General features: G+C 41.3%; 3 protein-coding genes across 3 annotated transcripts; all 3 read right to left on the reverse strand.

Annotated features, from left to right (window-relative positions):
- Positions 1-898: 898 nt before the first annotated feature.
- Positions 899-1,297, reverse strand: LOC114881353. The gene has a single exon (XM_029198115.2). It carries the CDS (start codon positions 1,295-1,297, stop codon positions 959-961), a length of 339 nt encoding a protein of 112 aa, XP_029053948.1. The 3' UTR covers positions 899-958.
- An 85-nt stretch (positions 1,298-1,382) lies between these two features.
- LOC114881817 lies at positions 1,383-5,140 on the reverse strand. Its single transcript, XM_046289303.1, is given in 4 exon segments — positions 1,383-2,072; positions 2,074-2,257; positions 2,259-2,550; positions 4,738-5,140. Coding segments are annotated over 4 exon segments (1,569 nt in total).
- A 7,638-nt stretch (positions 5,141-12,778) lies between these two features.
- Positions 12,779-15,792, reverse strand: LOC123988579. Its single transcript, XM_046289172.1, has 2 exons — positions 13,670-15,792; positions 12,779-12,836 (listed from the first exon to the last, which is right to left on the reverse strand). The coding sequence occupies exon 1, from the start codon at positions 14,747-14,749 to the stop codon at positions 13,769-13,771; it is 981 nt and encodes a 326-aa protein (XP_046145128.1). The 5' UTR covers positions 14,750-15,792; the 3' UTR covers positions 12,779-12,836; positions 13,670-13,768.
- Positions 15,793-17,628: the final 1,836 nt, after the last annotated feature.

The raw sequence follows: 17,628 nt of genomic DNA on the forward strand, positions 1-17,628 counted from the left end.
ATACTTGCTTATTTTATCTGAAGGGAAAACAATTTATAATCTGAGAGAAACCGGGAACACACGTATACAAAAAGATATAAAAACAATGCTTCTATTTTTATTGCCTGTGCGTGAATTCATTTAAAATGATTATCATGTTGTATTTATTTATTCAGCAGGTGCGCAATATGTATTTATTTATTTAGCAGTAAAGGATTGCAGTCGAAGGTCGCAATCGCACCTGCGAGTGCACACAGCGCACATAAAGAGCTGTCCAATAACGTTCAAAGGCGTAAGTATACAAATGCACAAAAGTACAGATGTGGAGAGTGAAGAGGACCGTCTTTGACGGGGGTGGTGGGGGGTCTCTTCACACTCTCCTATTAATTTTTACTTCCAGCTACTTTTCCTTACTTTGCACGGGAAGAGAACAATTCTTTCATATCAAATGGAAATTATGTGTATGACAGCATAATAAGTATGATACTTCAACTTTTTGTTATCATCCACTTTGATCGTATCGTCAAAAATGTATTCCTCATGGAATATGGCATCACGTCTGTTCGCCAACTCTTCTTCTGTGAAATTAGATGACAAAATAGTTGGCGCATTTTCCATCAACGATGGCACGATCGCTGCTGTTTCTGGATTTATTTCTGCTCCAGATTCTGCAGGACCTTCCCCTGTTGTCAATCGAGATTGTCTTTCTTTCATGGGCACGATCAATCAAGCCCGCATTCCTTCTTATTGTCAACACTCGAAACGCTAACAGTAGGTAAATACATATATATACATATCGATCTTACATGTTGTCGGAATGTAACATCACAGCCATGGCGTATTCTCTTCTTTCTTGCCCTTCCACTTCATTGTCGTCCGTTTTGTCACCAGGAAACGGCATTCGGAAACACTTGGAACAAATATCATGTGGACTCGGGGCTCAAATATCTACATTTATACGAATCTACAGCAGAGGATTTTATTCCGATATCAAAAATATCACCGACCTCAGTGAATTTTGAACACCTAAACGGAATGTATTTCTATGCTCGGCAATGGAGGACAGAATATATATGGCACCATCGCGCAAGATGTAGCAATTATCGCGTGCATCAATAGTGAAGGACATGCCATTAAATTGTATCCTACGATACTGGAGAATATCAGTATCGCAACCAAGAGCCACAGATATTTCAATATCAGAAGACGGAACGACCCTCGTCCTATTTTCTCCGTGTGCCTGAATCTCCGCCATTCTATTGACGAATTGTTGAAGAGGTAGACCCGGCTTTCTACAATACTTCCTAAATATCCTCATGTTGCTTTCATAAGGGAAAGCAGAAAAGGAATCTAAGGGACCAAGACGTCTGACATCATTGGTCAAATGGAGAAGACCATGTACATTATATGTACAACTCTTCAGTACGAAGAACAAATTTTTGCAGAACAAGCTCTGCAAAATTCAAAAACTGATCCGACGGAGATTGTGATGCTAAAATTGTAATACCTGTGTGAAGGAACAAGAAATGAACATATAAGTTATCGTTGAGGAGACCATACGCCACAACCGGACCTGTATATAAAAGAAATTGCCGAAACTCTGTTGCTTTATATTTGGAATAATACACCAGAGATCTTGGATGTCTTCCAAAATCAGAGGGACAACATTGTCTGAGTCTACCCAGTCTGGCAGACATACGAGCAAGATGACTACCTGATGATTTGGACAAATGTGAATATTTTCCACTTATCCATGCAGATAATATTTTTTTCATGACGCCCAAGCATACCAAATGCATATATTCAAATGGAACTTGAGAAACCATTCCAAAAGGTAGTGATGATAAGGGACTGCAACCTTCTTTATGATGGTCCTCATCTACACATTAAGAATATTGGTCGTCAGTTCTAAGCAGATGCTTCATGCCATTGAAGACATATCTACCTTCGCTGTGCGTACCAGAAATTTTGCATTTGGAACAGGGCCGGCTGGATGTATGGCCACGATGGTTGAGGATAAAAGCTCTTGCTGGTGCATCAGTAATAAAACATCTTAATTTTATTGGTACCTTAGTACCACCGAGATCTACACCCACCGTTTGAAAGAATATGGGTTATGTTCATGATGAACATATTGAAAAGCCTATTAGGATCATTAGGCTTCTGCAATCCTCTATAAATACTGACAACTATTGGGCTTGCATCAGGTATGTTCCTAATCGTACACTGAATTGGCCACAGATAGGTTGTTCCTGCTCTCTCTAAAGCACATCCATCTGCTAAAATCTAATTCTAATTCCCTATGTGGTGAAAAAGAAGCATTCCTGATATATTTAACAATTTCAGCTTCGACATCAAAATGAACATACTCCCCTGGTTCTACAACATATGTTGGAACACAAGTTCGTGGAGTACCCAGGACAGTCCTAATATCCTTGGGTATATGGCTAAAGCAGCTATGGGTTCGAAGGAGGGTAAATAAATTGTTACCCTGAACATGGTTAATATTGTTATCAACACAATATGAAGCCACACTTTCCTGAAATGAAGTTTCTAAATATCCTAAATATCCTCATGTTGCTTTCATAAGGGAAAGCAGAAAAGGAGTCTAAGGGACCAAGACGTCTGAGATCATTGGTCAAATGGAGAAGACCATGTACATTATAAAGGGTTTTTCATTAAGCGTGTCTGAACATGTTTTAAAAATGATATCATTCAAATGGCCTCCGCGGCTTTGTTTACAGGACTCGATCCGAGATGTCCAATTTTGCATGACTCTGTTGCATAAGTCGGGCTGGATCTCACCAATGGTTTGAATGATGTTGTTCTTCAGTTGGTCAATTGTTGTTGGTTTGTTACCATAAACCAGCGACTTAAGGTAGCTATATTGGCTTCGGGCGTGGTGTGATGTGTCCCTTTAGATGCTTTATCGAGATGGTGTGGTTCATGGGTTACGCATCGGCTACTCGCCATGTTCATCTTCATGTCGAACTTTCTCAGTGGGATGAGTGTAAGGTTATTTACCGTCTCGTCTCCCTGAAGTTTGTAATCAGCCAAAACTATGGCATACTTCATCATAATGTCACATAAGTGGTGTCCTCCTCCTACCAGAACCGGGCACCAGGGCATCAGGCGTTGGAACAGCTCGTTTTTGGGGCCCCGCAGGTTATATGCCTGGTCTCTAAGCATTGAATTTATCTTGCTACCTTCTGCATTCCCCTCACCATACAATTTGTGGCAGCCTATTCCAATCGATTCCACGACATGGTGGACGTTGTTCCAAAACATATATCCAGTTACGACGTCTAGCATCACACTAGTACTTGAAGGCGGGAGCTGGCTTCCCATGGTGTACATGGCGCTGCGGGTTGTTCTCCCTGTGTGCCCGACAGTGTGTGCTGAATTTGTCAGACCATATCCTATGGTGACGACATACTCATCCCGGTTGCTCAAATCAGCATACAACGCTAACACATTAGCGATGCCCCGTGTCTCCTTTATCACTTCGTACAGCTGGGATAAGCCACCGAGGTATTCGAATAAGCCTGTTATCTTCTGCCAGTAAGCATCCGGCGTCATCAGTATTCCAGTGGCAATCCAGTGCGTGAAGACTGCCTTAAGCCGGGTATCCACCAGTATCAAACGCCCGTATCGTATCACCGTTCCGAACCCTTTTGAATAGGCAGACGTTGCCTCGTTGCATGCCACGGCGTGCTACGGCTCGGACAATAGTTCTTCGTGTCTTGAAATAAACTCCTATAGGCGAGAAGTTTCGATTTGCTGCATGCTGTTTCTTTAGTGTAATTATCCAAACCATATCGTGTTTGGTATCATTTTAATCAGAAAAACGTCACAAATATCTTGGTAACAGTTTTTTAAGAAAAAAATGAAAAATAACAAAGTTCAGTCGTTGCATTAGTATTATCTCACTGATGTATCCAATTCCAAATCATATTATCTCGTGCCTCAAGTGTCATGTTTCCACTTGACATAGCATTTCGGGCCTTCGCTTGGGTATGTTGTTTTTACGTTTCAAGTGGTTTCCGAACCAATCCTTTGAACGACAAGAAACCGACAATTTTCGGATCGGCCCGTTCCTTCGCCTCCGTATCACAGACCAATAGAACTTTCGATACTCGGCAACGGGAAAATCTCTGAAAAATTAACATTGTCCTTTTTCAATAATCACACAGGTGATTATTAACATTGCTCTTTTATGTACAGCGTAGCACCGAAGATAATTGATCTGTTTAAATATATTTAGACGATAAAATTTGTCTAAATTAAATTAGATTAAATTCATAAATAATTTCATCGCTTTTGAAATGAATCCAATAATACCGCAAGATTTCAAATAAATTGAAACCCAAGTGACGGCACGAAACGCTATGTCAAGTGCCAACGCATGAACCTTTCCTTCGATGCAACAGCAAAGAATCGACAAATTTTTCGGATGGATCCGTTGACTGCGTTCCTTTGGAACGCCACGCAGCAAAACGAAACTCCTCGCCTGTAGTGGCCCAGTCCTATTGCCTAACCGTTTATATCAAGAAACGAAGAAATGTTGTCCGCGCCGCAGCATGCCGTTGCATGCAACGAGGCAACGTCTGCCTATTCAAAAGGGTTCGGAACGGTGATACGATACGGGCGTTTGATACTGGTGGATACCCGGCCTTAGCCACTGCGTCGGCGGTTGCGATGACGATCGGTACGGCCTCGGGCCAACGAGAAAACCGGTCGATCATCGTGAGGATGTACCTGAATCCTTGAGCGGAGGCAGAGGTCCGACGATGTCAATATGAATGTGCTCAAACCTGTTGTCTGGCATCGAAATCTTCTCCGCAGCAAACTTGTTGTGACGCTGGATCTTCGCACGTTGACACGCCAAACAGGAGCGAACCCAGTCCGAAATGTCCTTATTCATTCCGGGCCACACGAACTTTTCGGCGATGTACTGTCTCGTGGCCTTCACTCCGGGATGCGACATGTGATGAGCCAAATCGAACGCTCGCTTGCGAAGCGAACCGGGGATGTAGGTCCTAATCCCAAACTCTGAAACATCATAGTAGAGAGGCTCCTCCGGGCCAGTCAACGTAAATTTCCGCAGTTTAAGAGCCGTCGAGGTGGACTGAAGCAGCGACTTCACCTCCTCGTCAACCATTTGTTCGCGCGCGATATCCGCGGTATCAAGCGCTAACGGAGTAACAATCGCATTGATGCGCGTCAGCGACGTTGTTTTCTACACCAGCAACGTGCCGAAAGTCTGTAGTGAACTCAGAAATAAACGCTCTAGCTGTCTTCCTTGCCTGGGAGATGATTGTTCCAGCTTCCTGGAGAACGCGTAAGCCAAAGGTTTATGGTCCGTGATCACATGAAAAGCTCGTCCTTCGAGAATGTCTCGAAAATGCTTCACGGCCTTGAAAACTGCCAACAGCTCTCTATCATATGTGCTGTACCGTTGCTCCGTCGGGGTCAGCTTCTTCGAGAAGAAACTCAGTGGCTGCCAAGAGCCTCGAATCTTCTGTTGCAACGCGGCTTCTCTGGTTTCCGGGACTTCCAGTCTCTCCCAGTTTTCCCTCATGTATCTTGTTTCTTTTCTTAACTTTGGAAATTCCTTTATGCTATCTATATCCAAATCAAACTTTCTTCCTACGTATTTATCGCGTAGTATTTCCCTTGTCTAGGTGTAAGACACATTCCTATACGCCATTGTCTTTTTGATCTCGCTTTCTCTTTGAAATATGAGGCACTCCTTCACATTAGACCTGTGAGCCTCTCCGCAATTTACACATTTTGGCTCGTTTTTACACTCGCCGTGGAACTCATTTGAGCATATCATACACCTTTTGCTTCTGGCTTTACATATTTTTTGTAAGTGTCCATATTTGAAACATCTAAAACACTACTTGACGCTTTCCACAAACGGTTCAATTCTCAACCACACGTGTCCTTGTCCTATGCATAGTTTTGTGGGCAGGGAGTCTCCTGTTACGGCCCGGCTCTCGCTACTGGACAGCGGAACAGTGCTTCTCCGTTCCGTAAACCAAATAACACAATCTTTTAGGCCAACCGGTGCGTTACGTCCGGATCTACCTGGGAACCCGTGGTAGGTAGTCGTCTTGGCAGGAACTGTCCTCGTGGATCACTCGCGTACCGATTGTATTACCTTATTACCTGTCCTTACGTGTAAGGACTCGCGAACCGATGAGGTGAGCGAACGTAATGACTCAGGATTGAGTATAATAAAACGATATATTTAAAATAAAATAGTATAAGTATTTAATTAAAATAAACTTCTTTTCACTTCGTTTACAATAATTCTTTATTAATTAAGAATTGATTAAGAACCGCTGAGGTTGACTTAAGACGCGAACTTGTGTCGCCGGAATATTCGTTGTCGCAGGAATTTGTCGACAACGGATGTGCCGGGACGATTCAGAGCGGAGTCTATCCGGTGAATGACGACGAGCCTAGGTCTCACGGCTCTTTTATAACGTTTGAAACAAAGGGGTCTCTTGTCTGAGAGATTAATTATCTGTCAGCGTTTCTTAGTCAGATGATGACTTAAAGTAATCTTATCGCTAGTTAGTCATAACATCCCTTATGACTCGAGTGTCGATTGCTGGCTAATTGGAAGCGCTATCGACACGTAATCTAAACATAATAATCTTAAACTAACGATCTTAATTCCTAGGATCGAATATTCATACTTTAAACATAACATCCTGTGCAGCGCTAATCTTATCTATAACAGACTTGAGTTTCGCTTGGCGTGAGAATGGAATGTTCCCTGGCATGAATAGTCGTGATGATTAATGTGTAGATATCGTGTGACTAATACAATATGGTCGCACGATGATAAAATAGAATACATATAGATATTGTTTCAGATTATAAGGTAAGTATGACAATTGAATATAAGGTAAGTATGATAATTAAATATAAGGTAAGTATAAATGATTAGATAAGGAATAATAGAATATAATAATATAACCTTACTAACTAACTCCAACGTCGTGTCCCGACGTAACACTCCCTTAAAAGTAAGCAGTACAGCGTCGCTGTCCTCCCATACTGCTTTGCCATCCCTTAGCCTTCTTTTTTTCAACCTTTGAGCCTCGAATTCTCCTTGGCCAACCATTACGCATGCATTTAATTCTTCTGTCGATCCCTCCCATTCCTTTGTGACTCCTCTTCTCGTTTGCTTTCTTCTTAGGATATACGCCTCATATCCTGATTCCTTTCTTCTTCCATATTCTATCACCTTGTTGGCTTCGTTTCTGCTGTACATGGTTATTTCAGCCCTAGAGAAGGCTACCATTCGTATCTCTCTTATTTTTATCCCTAAAACGTTAATTAAGTTGTATATTTTATCCAGATTATATTTTCTTTTATTAGATAACTTATTTTTGTTTAGACTTACGCTTATTGTGTACTCCCCACTTTCTAAATCGTTCTGATATGTATTATCACTTTCATTTACTTTATTTTACGTATGTTCGCTTACCTTATTTTGTTCTGTTTTATATATGTTCTCCTTCCCTTTTTCCTTAACGTTGTCTTTCTTGATTACGGTCTGTATATCTAAACGTACCTGTTTGTTCTCTTCTTGGGTATCTTCTACCATTGTCGCTCTCATCACTCGTTTCTTTTTCCCTGTTTTTGAATGGTCCTCCTCTCATCCTCCATTCATTGTATTTTTCTCTATTGTCAGGTACCTCTAGCCTTTCCCAATTCTCTCTTCTTATTCTGTTGTTGTTTCTTCATTTTGGAAAGTCTTTCTCGCTTTCTATATCTAAGTCGAATCTTCTTCCCGTGTATTTGTCCCTGAGGATCTCCCTCGCTTGTGTATATGACACGTTCTTGTACGCCATTGTTTTCTTGATTTCACTCTCTCTTTGGAATATTAAGCATTTCTCTAGCACTTCGGCTCCCCTCTACATTCGCCGTGATAATCCTCGGCACATATCATGCATCGTTTGCTTCTTGCTTTACATATTTTCTGCAGGTGGCCGAATTTAAAACACCTGAAGCATTGCTTCACACTCTCTACGAACGGCTCTACCTTCAGCCATACGTGGCCTTGCCCGATGTATAATCTAGTAGGTAAGGAGTCTCCTTTGAACTTCAATAATATAGAATCACTTTCTTCCCATACAGCTTTTCCATCTCTTAGTTTCCTTTTTTTGAGTCTTTGCGCCTCAAATTCACCTTGTCCAGCCATGGTGCATTCCATTAGCTCTTCGATAGATCCCTCCCACTCTTTTGTTACTCCACGTCTTGTCATTTTTCTTCTGGGTATCGATGCTACGTATCCTGCCTCTTTACGTCTACTATATTCTATTACTTTGTTAGCTTCCATTTTGTTGTACATTGTAACCTCTGCTCTCGAAAAAGCAACCATGCGTATCTCTCTGATTTTTACACCTAAAATGTTTATACAGTTATAAATTTTGACCAAATTATATTTCCTTTTTGTTGATAATTTTTGCTTATTTAAACTTACTGTTGTCGTATATTCCCCACTCTCCAAATCATTCAGATAGATAAGATCGTTTTCACTTTTTCTATTGTATGAATGTTCACTTACCTTTCTATTTGTGTTTTCACTTTCTTTTCCTTTTTCGTTTTCCTTTAAACTTGTACCTTTTTCTTTGCCTTGATTGTCTACTATTTTATATTTTTTCTTGATTTCTTCGTTATCTATAATTCTGACTTTTTTTGCTACCACGTTGCTTGGTTTCTTATTTCCTTTGTTACATTCCTTTGTCTCCTCGTTCAAACTTTTGCCGTTATTTTCGGTCCTGCCAACCTTAATTTTACTTACCATTTTGCTGCTGGAACTTTCCTTTATTCCGTTGGTTTCCTGTGTTTCCCTGCTTGTTGTTTTTTCTCTCATGTTGGTACTCATATTTTCCCTAGTGTAACGACCCAGAGTGAGTACGTCACTGCACCGACTTGTAGGGAGAGCGGTTCCCTTAGAAGGTGACTCGTAATCAGTGTTTCAGGGATTACAGGTTCGCGTGGTGTGCGGCTAAGGAGTGAAATCCAAACACTAATGTGCTAGAAACTGAATGAAAATTTGTTTATTCAAAAATAAAAGGTAAGTGAATATTGAAATATAATACAAAATCGCTAGTATCACAATAAGTGCGGCTAGAATTAGGAATACAATAAGAGATTATAATACGTTCGCCCTAGATTGGGAATACAATTGAAAAATATGTAATTAGTAATTAATATATGTAAGTAAAAATTAATAATTGTAATTAATCGATAGCGCTAACGCAAATGCGGCGTGGTCTTCTTATACAGTCAACACTCTGTTTGTTTTCAACAATAATTATGGAAACTAAACTCCAGAGGTTTGTGCTAGACCATTGGAATCAAGTTAACCCTTCCTACAGGTCGCAATCGGTTTCTGGTTATACCAGAGCCGTGTTAGACGCAGGCCGTTCAAGGAGCTCCGCTCCTCGCTAGCTCTTTACACTTGAGTGTTGGCTTAGCGTAACACCTGTGTAACACGTTGCGCACCGCGAATAGGAGGTCCACTGATCCGTAGTCCTGCACGCCACCAGTGGAATAGTAGGAATTAGCTGTAGCTCGCGCTCTATCGCTGCCTAGACAGTTCAGCGCAAGCTCTTCTCTACTGATCAGAGTGTTGTCTGTTTCAGACCGAGGTCTGAGAAGATCTGCACTGAAACTGTGCGGAACGCCTCTATTTATACTCAGATTTTGCTGAGTCGGCACCTTTTTTCCGCATAGAGTTCTTGGGGTAGCTGGGTTTTTCCCGTCACGTGGTGGTCCAGCATCCCCACTCTAGAATACTACCCCACCGTATGGTTACTGGGGTTGCGCTCGCGCGTGCGCGGTCGGACGTCGATAATTTATCGGTAAACTGTTTTACCGTCCGACTTATCGACTAAACTTTTATCGATGTATTTAACAGACTCGGTTATCGATGAAAAATGAAAATGTTTATTACAGAAATTTATACATTAAATATTAACAATAAAAATAAAATAGAACACCTTGTATGAAATATAAAAATTAATTACAATAAAGAAAATGAAAACAAAAAGATATTGCGCTTGATTATCGGGTCGTTACACTAGCCTCTATTGGCGCCTCTTCTTCTGACGAATCGTCCTTGAATTTTCTTTTGTTTATTTTATTTCCTAACCTTTCTTTCATTATCTCATTTTTATTTCCTTCCAGGTTGGTTTCTTCTTCATTTTCTTGATTCACTATCATTATTTCAGTTGGGTCTTCCTCATCGTATCGGGTCAGCGTGGGGGGACCCCCATAACCCTTTTCTTCTGTCGCCTTAACCTCTTCCTCCACTAAATCACATTAGTCTTTTCTTTATCCACTTATTTTTATGCTATGTTGTCTTTAATTATTGACTTTTACACAATTAGCACTGTCTCTTTATAATTTAGGTGTTTATTTTGCACTTTTAGACCCTTTCCGTTCTCAACGCATCCTCTTCCTACCACGGTTCGGACGGAACCTGACCCCTATTCATAAAATTTCACCCTTTATAGCCTTTTGTGGATGCCTTTGCATCCACATAGTGCTGAGGGGTCGGCATTTTTTAGGACTTTCTGTCCTCATGTTGCCCAACGAACGTTTTCGTCCCCGCGCCTAGGGATTATATAGGAAACGCTATTTATGTTACTTACAGTTTATGCTTATACGTTTATGTTAATGTATATAATACTGAGTAAATCTTCTTTTTGTCTTTTTTAGTTTTTATTTATTTTTTAATTTTTTTTTTAAATTTAATAGTCTTAATATATTGCTTACTTGCTATATGATTATATGTTATAAACTATATATCTTAAACTTATCACTATCTATACAATATCAGGTAAGGGTGTCTATTTAATCTTTATCTTCCTTTTCCTCATCTTGTCTGTTACTGTTCTGTTCCTTTATTTCTGTGTCTCCCGTGGTAGCTGTCAGTTCAGATTCAATTTCTATTTCTTGTATTTCCACTTCTTCGTCCATCTCCGCCTTTTGTGTCAAAGGAGAGGGAGATCTTGATTTTCTTTCCACTTCCATTTTTCTCATTTCCATTTCTCTTTGTACCTCAATTCTATTTTGTTCCCTTAGTCTGTCTATCTCTTCCTTCCTCTCCTTTTGCATTGCAAACCTTCTAGCTTGTTTCTCCGGAATAACCGTATGGAAGTGTGGTCCATTGCCCCACCAGTCTTCGTTTGGGTCCACCGGGACCTCCCTTTCTTTTTGTTTTCTTGAGACTTTCATTCTCTCTTCGATATTTTGAAGGAGGTTCCTTTCCTTTATCAAGTCGATTATCTGGTCTAGTATTTCGTCATGTGATTTGTTTTTGATTTCGTCCAAGAGTTTATAGTTTTCGCCTCTTATTCTACCGGTTAGCTTCTTTTTATGCATTTCTCTCTCGTGGTTGTATTCTTCGTACATCAACCTGGGCTGGGTCCTTTACCCATGGCCTTTGTCTTGCCCATGGTATTCTGTTCATAACCCTTACCCTGTCTTGTCTCTCCGCCTGTCGCATCTCCCTTTCCTGATTCCTGTCTGTGTACTTAAAGGATCCATATTTATTGTTCTGGTTGTAATTATCTCTTGTTCCATTACTTCTTTCATAGTCGCTTTCGTCGCTTGTGTCCTTGCTTTTATTTCTGTATGGTCCTCCTTTTCTTCTCCAATCGTTTATCGGTTCTCTTTTATTTGGGACTTCCAGTCTCTCCCAGTTTTCTTTTGGATATTTTTCACTCCTCCTGAGGTTTGGAAACTCTTTTATGCTTTCTATGTCTAAGTCAAATCTTCTTCCTACGCACTTGTCTCGCAATATGTCCCTAGCCTGTGTGTACGAGACATTCTTATATGCCATTGTCTTTTTTATCTCACTCTCCCTCTGGAACACCAGACACTCCCTCGCATTTGACCTATGGGCTTCACCACAGTTCACGCATTTTGGGGCATTCTTGCATTCTCCATGAAATTCGTTGGCACATATCATGCATCTCTTTGCTCTTGATTTACAAATCTTTTGTAGGTGTCCGTATTTGAAGCATCTGAAGCATTGCTTCACGCTCTCTACAAAGGGTTCTATTTTCAGCCATACGTGGCCCTGGCCAATATACAATCTCGTGGGCAAGGAATCGCCCTTGAAGGTGAGGAGTACCGCCTCACAGTCTTCCCACATAGCTCTGCCATCTCTCAATCTTCTCTTTTTTACAATTTCCCCGCATCCGCCCTCTGATTACCCACGATGCCTTTATGAGCCGGAACCCAGACAAACACCACAGGCGTCCTTTTACGAGTCACTTTTTCGTCACACGGTATGTTTTTTACTTACATAAATATCGTACAATTCTTTCAATATTCTTATAATTACTTCACTCCTTTTTATATTTTTAATGTCACTTATACTTTTGTCTTTCGTAGCTTCAATCACTTTTAGGACACTCGCAGAGTCTGTGTACAGCAGTAATCTTCTTTCGTCTCCCGATTGGTTGTACCCCTTGAGCGCCTCCGCCACCGCTGTTGCCTCAGCAGTGAAGATTGTCGCTTCCGGGTCCATGCTGACTACTCTTTCTTCCCAGGTGTTGTTTCGTTTGGTTACCGTTGCAGCTCCCACCGATGCTGCGTCTTGCATTTTCGATCCATCGGTGTAGATTTCGACAAAGTTTTCATTTATGTTCCCGTAATGCTGTCTGGTTTCAGCCGGGACGCTTTCCAGTGCCATGTTGGGTAGTGCCATCATCTCGCCTGCGCGCCACTCAATCCAGGGTACAGGGCACCCCAGTATCTCGATCTCCGGTCTATCCGCTCCAGCCTTGGCCATGTTCATCAATCTCTCGTTTTTTCTAAAAATTTTCAACAAGTAAGTCAAACTGCTATCTGGTTTATCTCGGAATCCCTCCCACGCTTTATTAAACCATTCTAAGAAGTCCCCTTTTCTGTTTCCTATTTTCCCCAGTAGGTATTTCCCTGTCAACATATTTATTCTAGTTTTGACCGATAGTATCGCTGCTTCTATGTGCATTACGTTTGTTGGCGTTGAAATCCTATATCCTATTGCTATTCTAATTCCTGCATTTTGTATTTTGTTTGCTCTATCTATAATTTTAACGCTCCCATCTATATAAACTACTGCCCCATATTCAATCACCGATCTAACCAGAGCTTTGTACAGCATCAGCATGATATTTTGGTCTACCCCCTTCGCGATATGCGCGATATATCTAAGCACGTTTAGTCTATATTTAGCTACTTTTTCCACATGTCTTGTGTGTTCCTTGAAATAACATTTTTTGTCGAAGATTATTCCTAAAAATTTTGCCTCGTTTGATTCAATTACATTAACATTTCCTACTCTAACAGAGACAGCCCCGTTAGTTCCGAATCCTGAGCTTCTGGTTCGTCTCCATCTATTGAAGTTAACTATGACTGTTTTTTCAGTTGACAATGTTAATCCTATTTTACCCAGATTTTCTATTATTTTGTCTAAAGCTATTTCAATTTTACTTACATTGCTTGATCTGTAATCATTTGTTGATATATATATACCTATGTCGTCCGCAAATTGAAGTTTGACTAGCTCTTCATCGTCTGTTCTTTCCATAACATCGCTCGTGTATAATATTATACAATATTGGGCTTAACACCGACCCTTGGGGTAGTCCCCTTTTTACCGTACCTTCAGCTTCCTCATCGTTTCTTCGAGCCACCGTGGCCGTTCTGCTGTTCAGCCATCCTTTTATGTATCGGAAGATTTTTGTTGAGCATTTCTTCTTCATTAGATATCCACTCTAGGTGGGTCTCTCACCCATGGCCTCTCCCTTGCTGGTGGTATTCTGTTTAGAGTCTTGACTCTACCCTCTCTGTTAGCTTGTCTTAGTGCTCTTTCTTCGTTCCTATCCGTGTACCTAAACGCTCCATATTGTTCATCCCTTTTTTGGGAATATCTGTGTTCATTCTCATTATTTGGTCCTCTATTTACAGGTTTGTTCATATTTCTTCTATAGTCCCATTCGTTTATCGCTCCTCCTCTTTCAGGCACATTTAATTTCTCCCATCTTTCTACCTTGTTTTCGTATTTATTTTTGAGTTGGGGGAATTCCTTCTCACTATCGATATCTAAATCAAACTTGCGTCCTGTATATTTGTCTCTTAATAGGCCCCTCGCTTGTGAGTATGACACGTTTTTATAAGCCATTGTCTTCTTTATTTCATTTTCCCTCTGATAAATAAGACACTCCCTTGCATTTGATCTATGGATTCCTCCGCAATTTATACATTTTGCTTCTTTTTTGCACTCCCCATGGTACTCTTCAGCGCATATCATGCACCTTTTCCCCTTTGCCCTGCAATCCTTTTGTAAATGCCCAAACCTAAAACACCTGAAACACTGCTTTATGTTTTCTATGAATGGCTCTATCTTCAGCCATACGTGCCCCTGTCCTATGTAAACTCTCGTTGGGAGTGAATCTCCCTTGAATATGAAAAGAACTGCATCACTTTCCTCCCATACTGCCTTTCCGTCCCTGAGCTTTCTTCTTTTCAATCTCTTTATTTCATATTCGCCCTGGCCTGGCATTATACAATCCTGGAGTTCTTCCAACGATCCCTCCCAATCTTTCGTCACTCCTCTTCTTGTTCTTTTCCTCTTTGGTACATATGCCTCGTACCCTGTTTCCTTCCTTCTCCCATACTCAATAACATTATTAGCCTCTCTTCTAGATCTCGTCGTTATTTCTGCTCTTGAGAATGCCACCATTCTTATCTCCGTTATTTTCACACCTAAAACAGTTATTGCATTATAGATTTTTACCAAATTATATTTCCTTTTAGTAGAAATTTTGTCTTTGTTTAGATTAACGCATACCGTGTATTCTCCGCTTTCTAGGTCCTCGCCATATATATTTTCACTTTCATTGTTCACCTTATTGTATGTGTGCTCTCTTACCTTTGTTTCTCCGTTATTCGTATCTTCCAATTTGTTTTCCTTATTCGTTATATCCTTGGTCTTGCCTTGTTCGTCAATGATCTTTATTTTCTTGTTTAAACTTTTACTTTCAATGATTCTTATTATTTTTCCAGGGCTTGTGTGCTTTACTTCGTTAGACGCTTCTTTGTTCTTTGTTCTCTCGTTTAAAATTTTTCCGTTATACTCAGTGTTGCCACCTTTAGGGTTACTTACCTTCCTCTTTCCTTTCGTCTCTTCCCATTGTTCGTCTCATCCATGTTATCTAGTGCTATGTTTTCTTCTTGGTGCATGCTGCCAACCTTTCCTTTCGTTAGTTCCTTACTTTCCTCTTCCTCCGAGGAATCCTCTCTATACTTTCTTTTTTGTATGTTCCCGCCTTTTCCTTGTGGTAGGTTATCTTCATTAATTATTTTCCTCTTTTCTATTTGATCATCTTTTCCATTTATTTTTCCTTCTTCTCTATCTTCATCATCAAATCTGGTTAGCGGGGGCGGCCCGTCATAACCAATCTCCTCCTCCTTCTGCTCCTCGTCCACCTTCACTTTTTACATGTTCTTTATAATTACACTTATTCTATTATTTAATATGTACAATAAAATCTGAATATAAATAAACTCCCGCTTTATTTTCGCTTATTCCTTCAACTTTGTGCCGTCCTAACCTCAATACGTCCGTCTCCTACCGCAGCTCGCACGACACTCTATCCATCCATCAAATTTCACCCAAATTTGAATTAATGGGATGCTTTAGCATCCCCTTAATTGCGAGGGTAGTGTAGGCGTTTAGTGGAGGGGAGAGTTTCGTTTCCCCGGACGCCTTGAGTTCGGGCCGGGGAGCACTAGGTGGCGACGAGATCGCGGGTGTTCTCTCGCAAGTGCTCTCCCGGCATGCCGTTCGGATATACAGGGTGTCCCAGAACTGGGGTAGGAGCCAAAGAGGAATGATTGCTGAGATCATTCTAAACAACTTTTTTCTTTGTCAAAATGTTATTTAAGGCTTCGTTTTCGAGTTATTAACGAAAAACACTGGCCAATCAGAGCGCGCCCTTAGCGCGGGCCGAACCACGAGAGTGTTGGGTATGCTCTGCGTTCAAACCGTGGTCGTGATCAAGTGCATCGGCACTACATCGGTGTAATAGGATTCGCTGTTCATGAGCAATCAATAATTCGATATTATTATTCCTTTCTTTTTTTAATTCATTATTCGATACAACTTTTGCCCAACGAATCCTATTATGTATATCGACGTAGTGCCGATGCACTTGATCACGACCGCGCGGAGCATACCCAACACTCTCGTGATTCGGCCCGCACTAACGGCGCGCTCTGATTGGCCAGTGTTTTTCGTTAATAACTCGAAAACGAAGCCTTTACCAACATTTTGGCAAAGGAAAAGGTTGTTCAGAATGACCTTACCAATCATCCCTCTTCGGCTCCTACCCCAGTTCTGGGACACCCTGTATAGAAGTTCCGAATAGCGGTACGATAGGTGTCTGGGGCAGGGATCGTCTGTTGTCAGCCCCACTGACGAGTCTGACAGACGATCCCGAGACGAAACGCCTTTCTCTCTCCTACAAATTCAGAAGTGGGATAGGTCCCTGCGTGTTGACGCTCATTTGTTGTTCTGACATATTTGTGATTTGTTATTGATTTGAGATTTAGATGAATTTGGTGACTCGTTCCTCGTGTTTATTTGTGTGCGTGACCGAGGACGGTCACAATTGTCAGGTATGGCCGAGCTGTAGGCGTTTAGTGGAGGGGAGAGAGTTTCGTCTCCCCGGACGCCTTGAGTTCGGGCCAGGGAGCACTAGGTGGCGACGAGATCGCGGGTGTTCTCTCGCAAGTGCTCTCCCGGCATGCCGTTCGGATATATAGAAGTTCCGAATAGCGGTACGATAGGTGTCTAGGGCAGGGATCGTCTGTTGTCAGCCCCACTGACGAGTCTGACAGACGATCCCGAGACTTTTGGGGACTTAGGCACTTTTGGGGACTTATCTGTTCCCATGTTGCCCAATGAACGCTGTCGTCCACGCGCCCGTGGGGATGGGTTGGCAGCATTGCCAACCCCAAACGCCGCGCATTTTTGAATTATCATATCTTTTCTTTATACTTTATCTTACATTTACCGTACTTTTGTGCTTACAGCACGTTTTACCTTTTCCTTACTTTTACTTCTTTACAATTTTCTTCCGTACTTTTGTTTCTCTGTTCCGTACTGCTATTTAGAGAAAAATTAATCTTTGCACTCTCAACTAGCACATTCCATCAGGTTAATCTCGAATCGTGGTACATCAGCTGGTCTCCAACTTACATTCAATCCTTACTCTAGCCTACTTTCACATATTCTATTTACACAGGTATATATATTGTGGCATATAAGTTATGTCACATGTATTATAATTAGTTCGGTCCTGTAATGTCGACAAGTGGGGCCCGTTACCCCACCAATCTTCGTTCGGGTCCACTGGCTGGGCGTTTTCTCTCCATTGTCTCTCCTTTCTTAATCTCTGTTCAAAATTTTTCTGTTCTTATTTTTTATGTCGTCTAGAAGCTTATAATTTTCGCCTCTGATTTTACCAGTTACTCTCTTCCTCCTCTCCTCCTGCTCATAATTGTAGCCTTCGTATATGTCAATGTTGGGGGCATTTTTTACTCGAGGCCTATCCCTTA

The sequence above is a fragment of the Osmia bicornis genome, chromosome 16 (assembly GCF_907164935.1).
Source record: "Osmia bicornis bicornis chromosome 16, iOsmBic2.1, whole genome shotgun sequence".
Taxonomy (NCBI): Eukaryota; Metazoa; Arthropoda; class Insecta; order Hymenoptera; family Megachilidae; genus Osmia; species Osmia bicornis.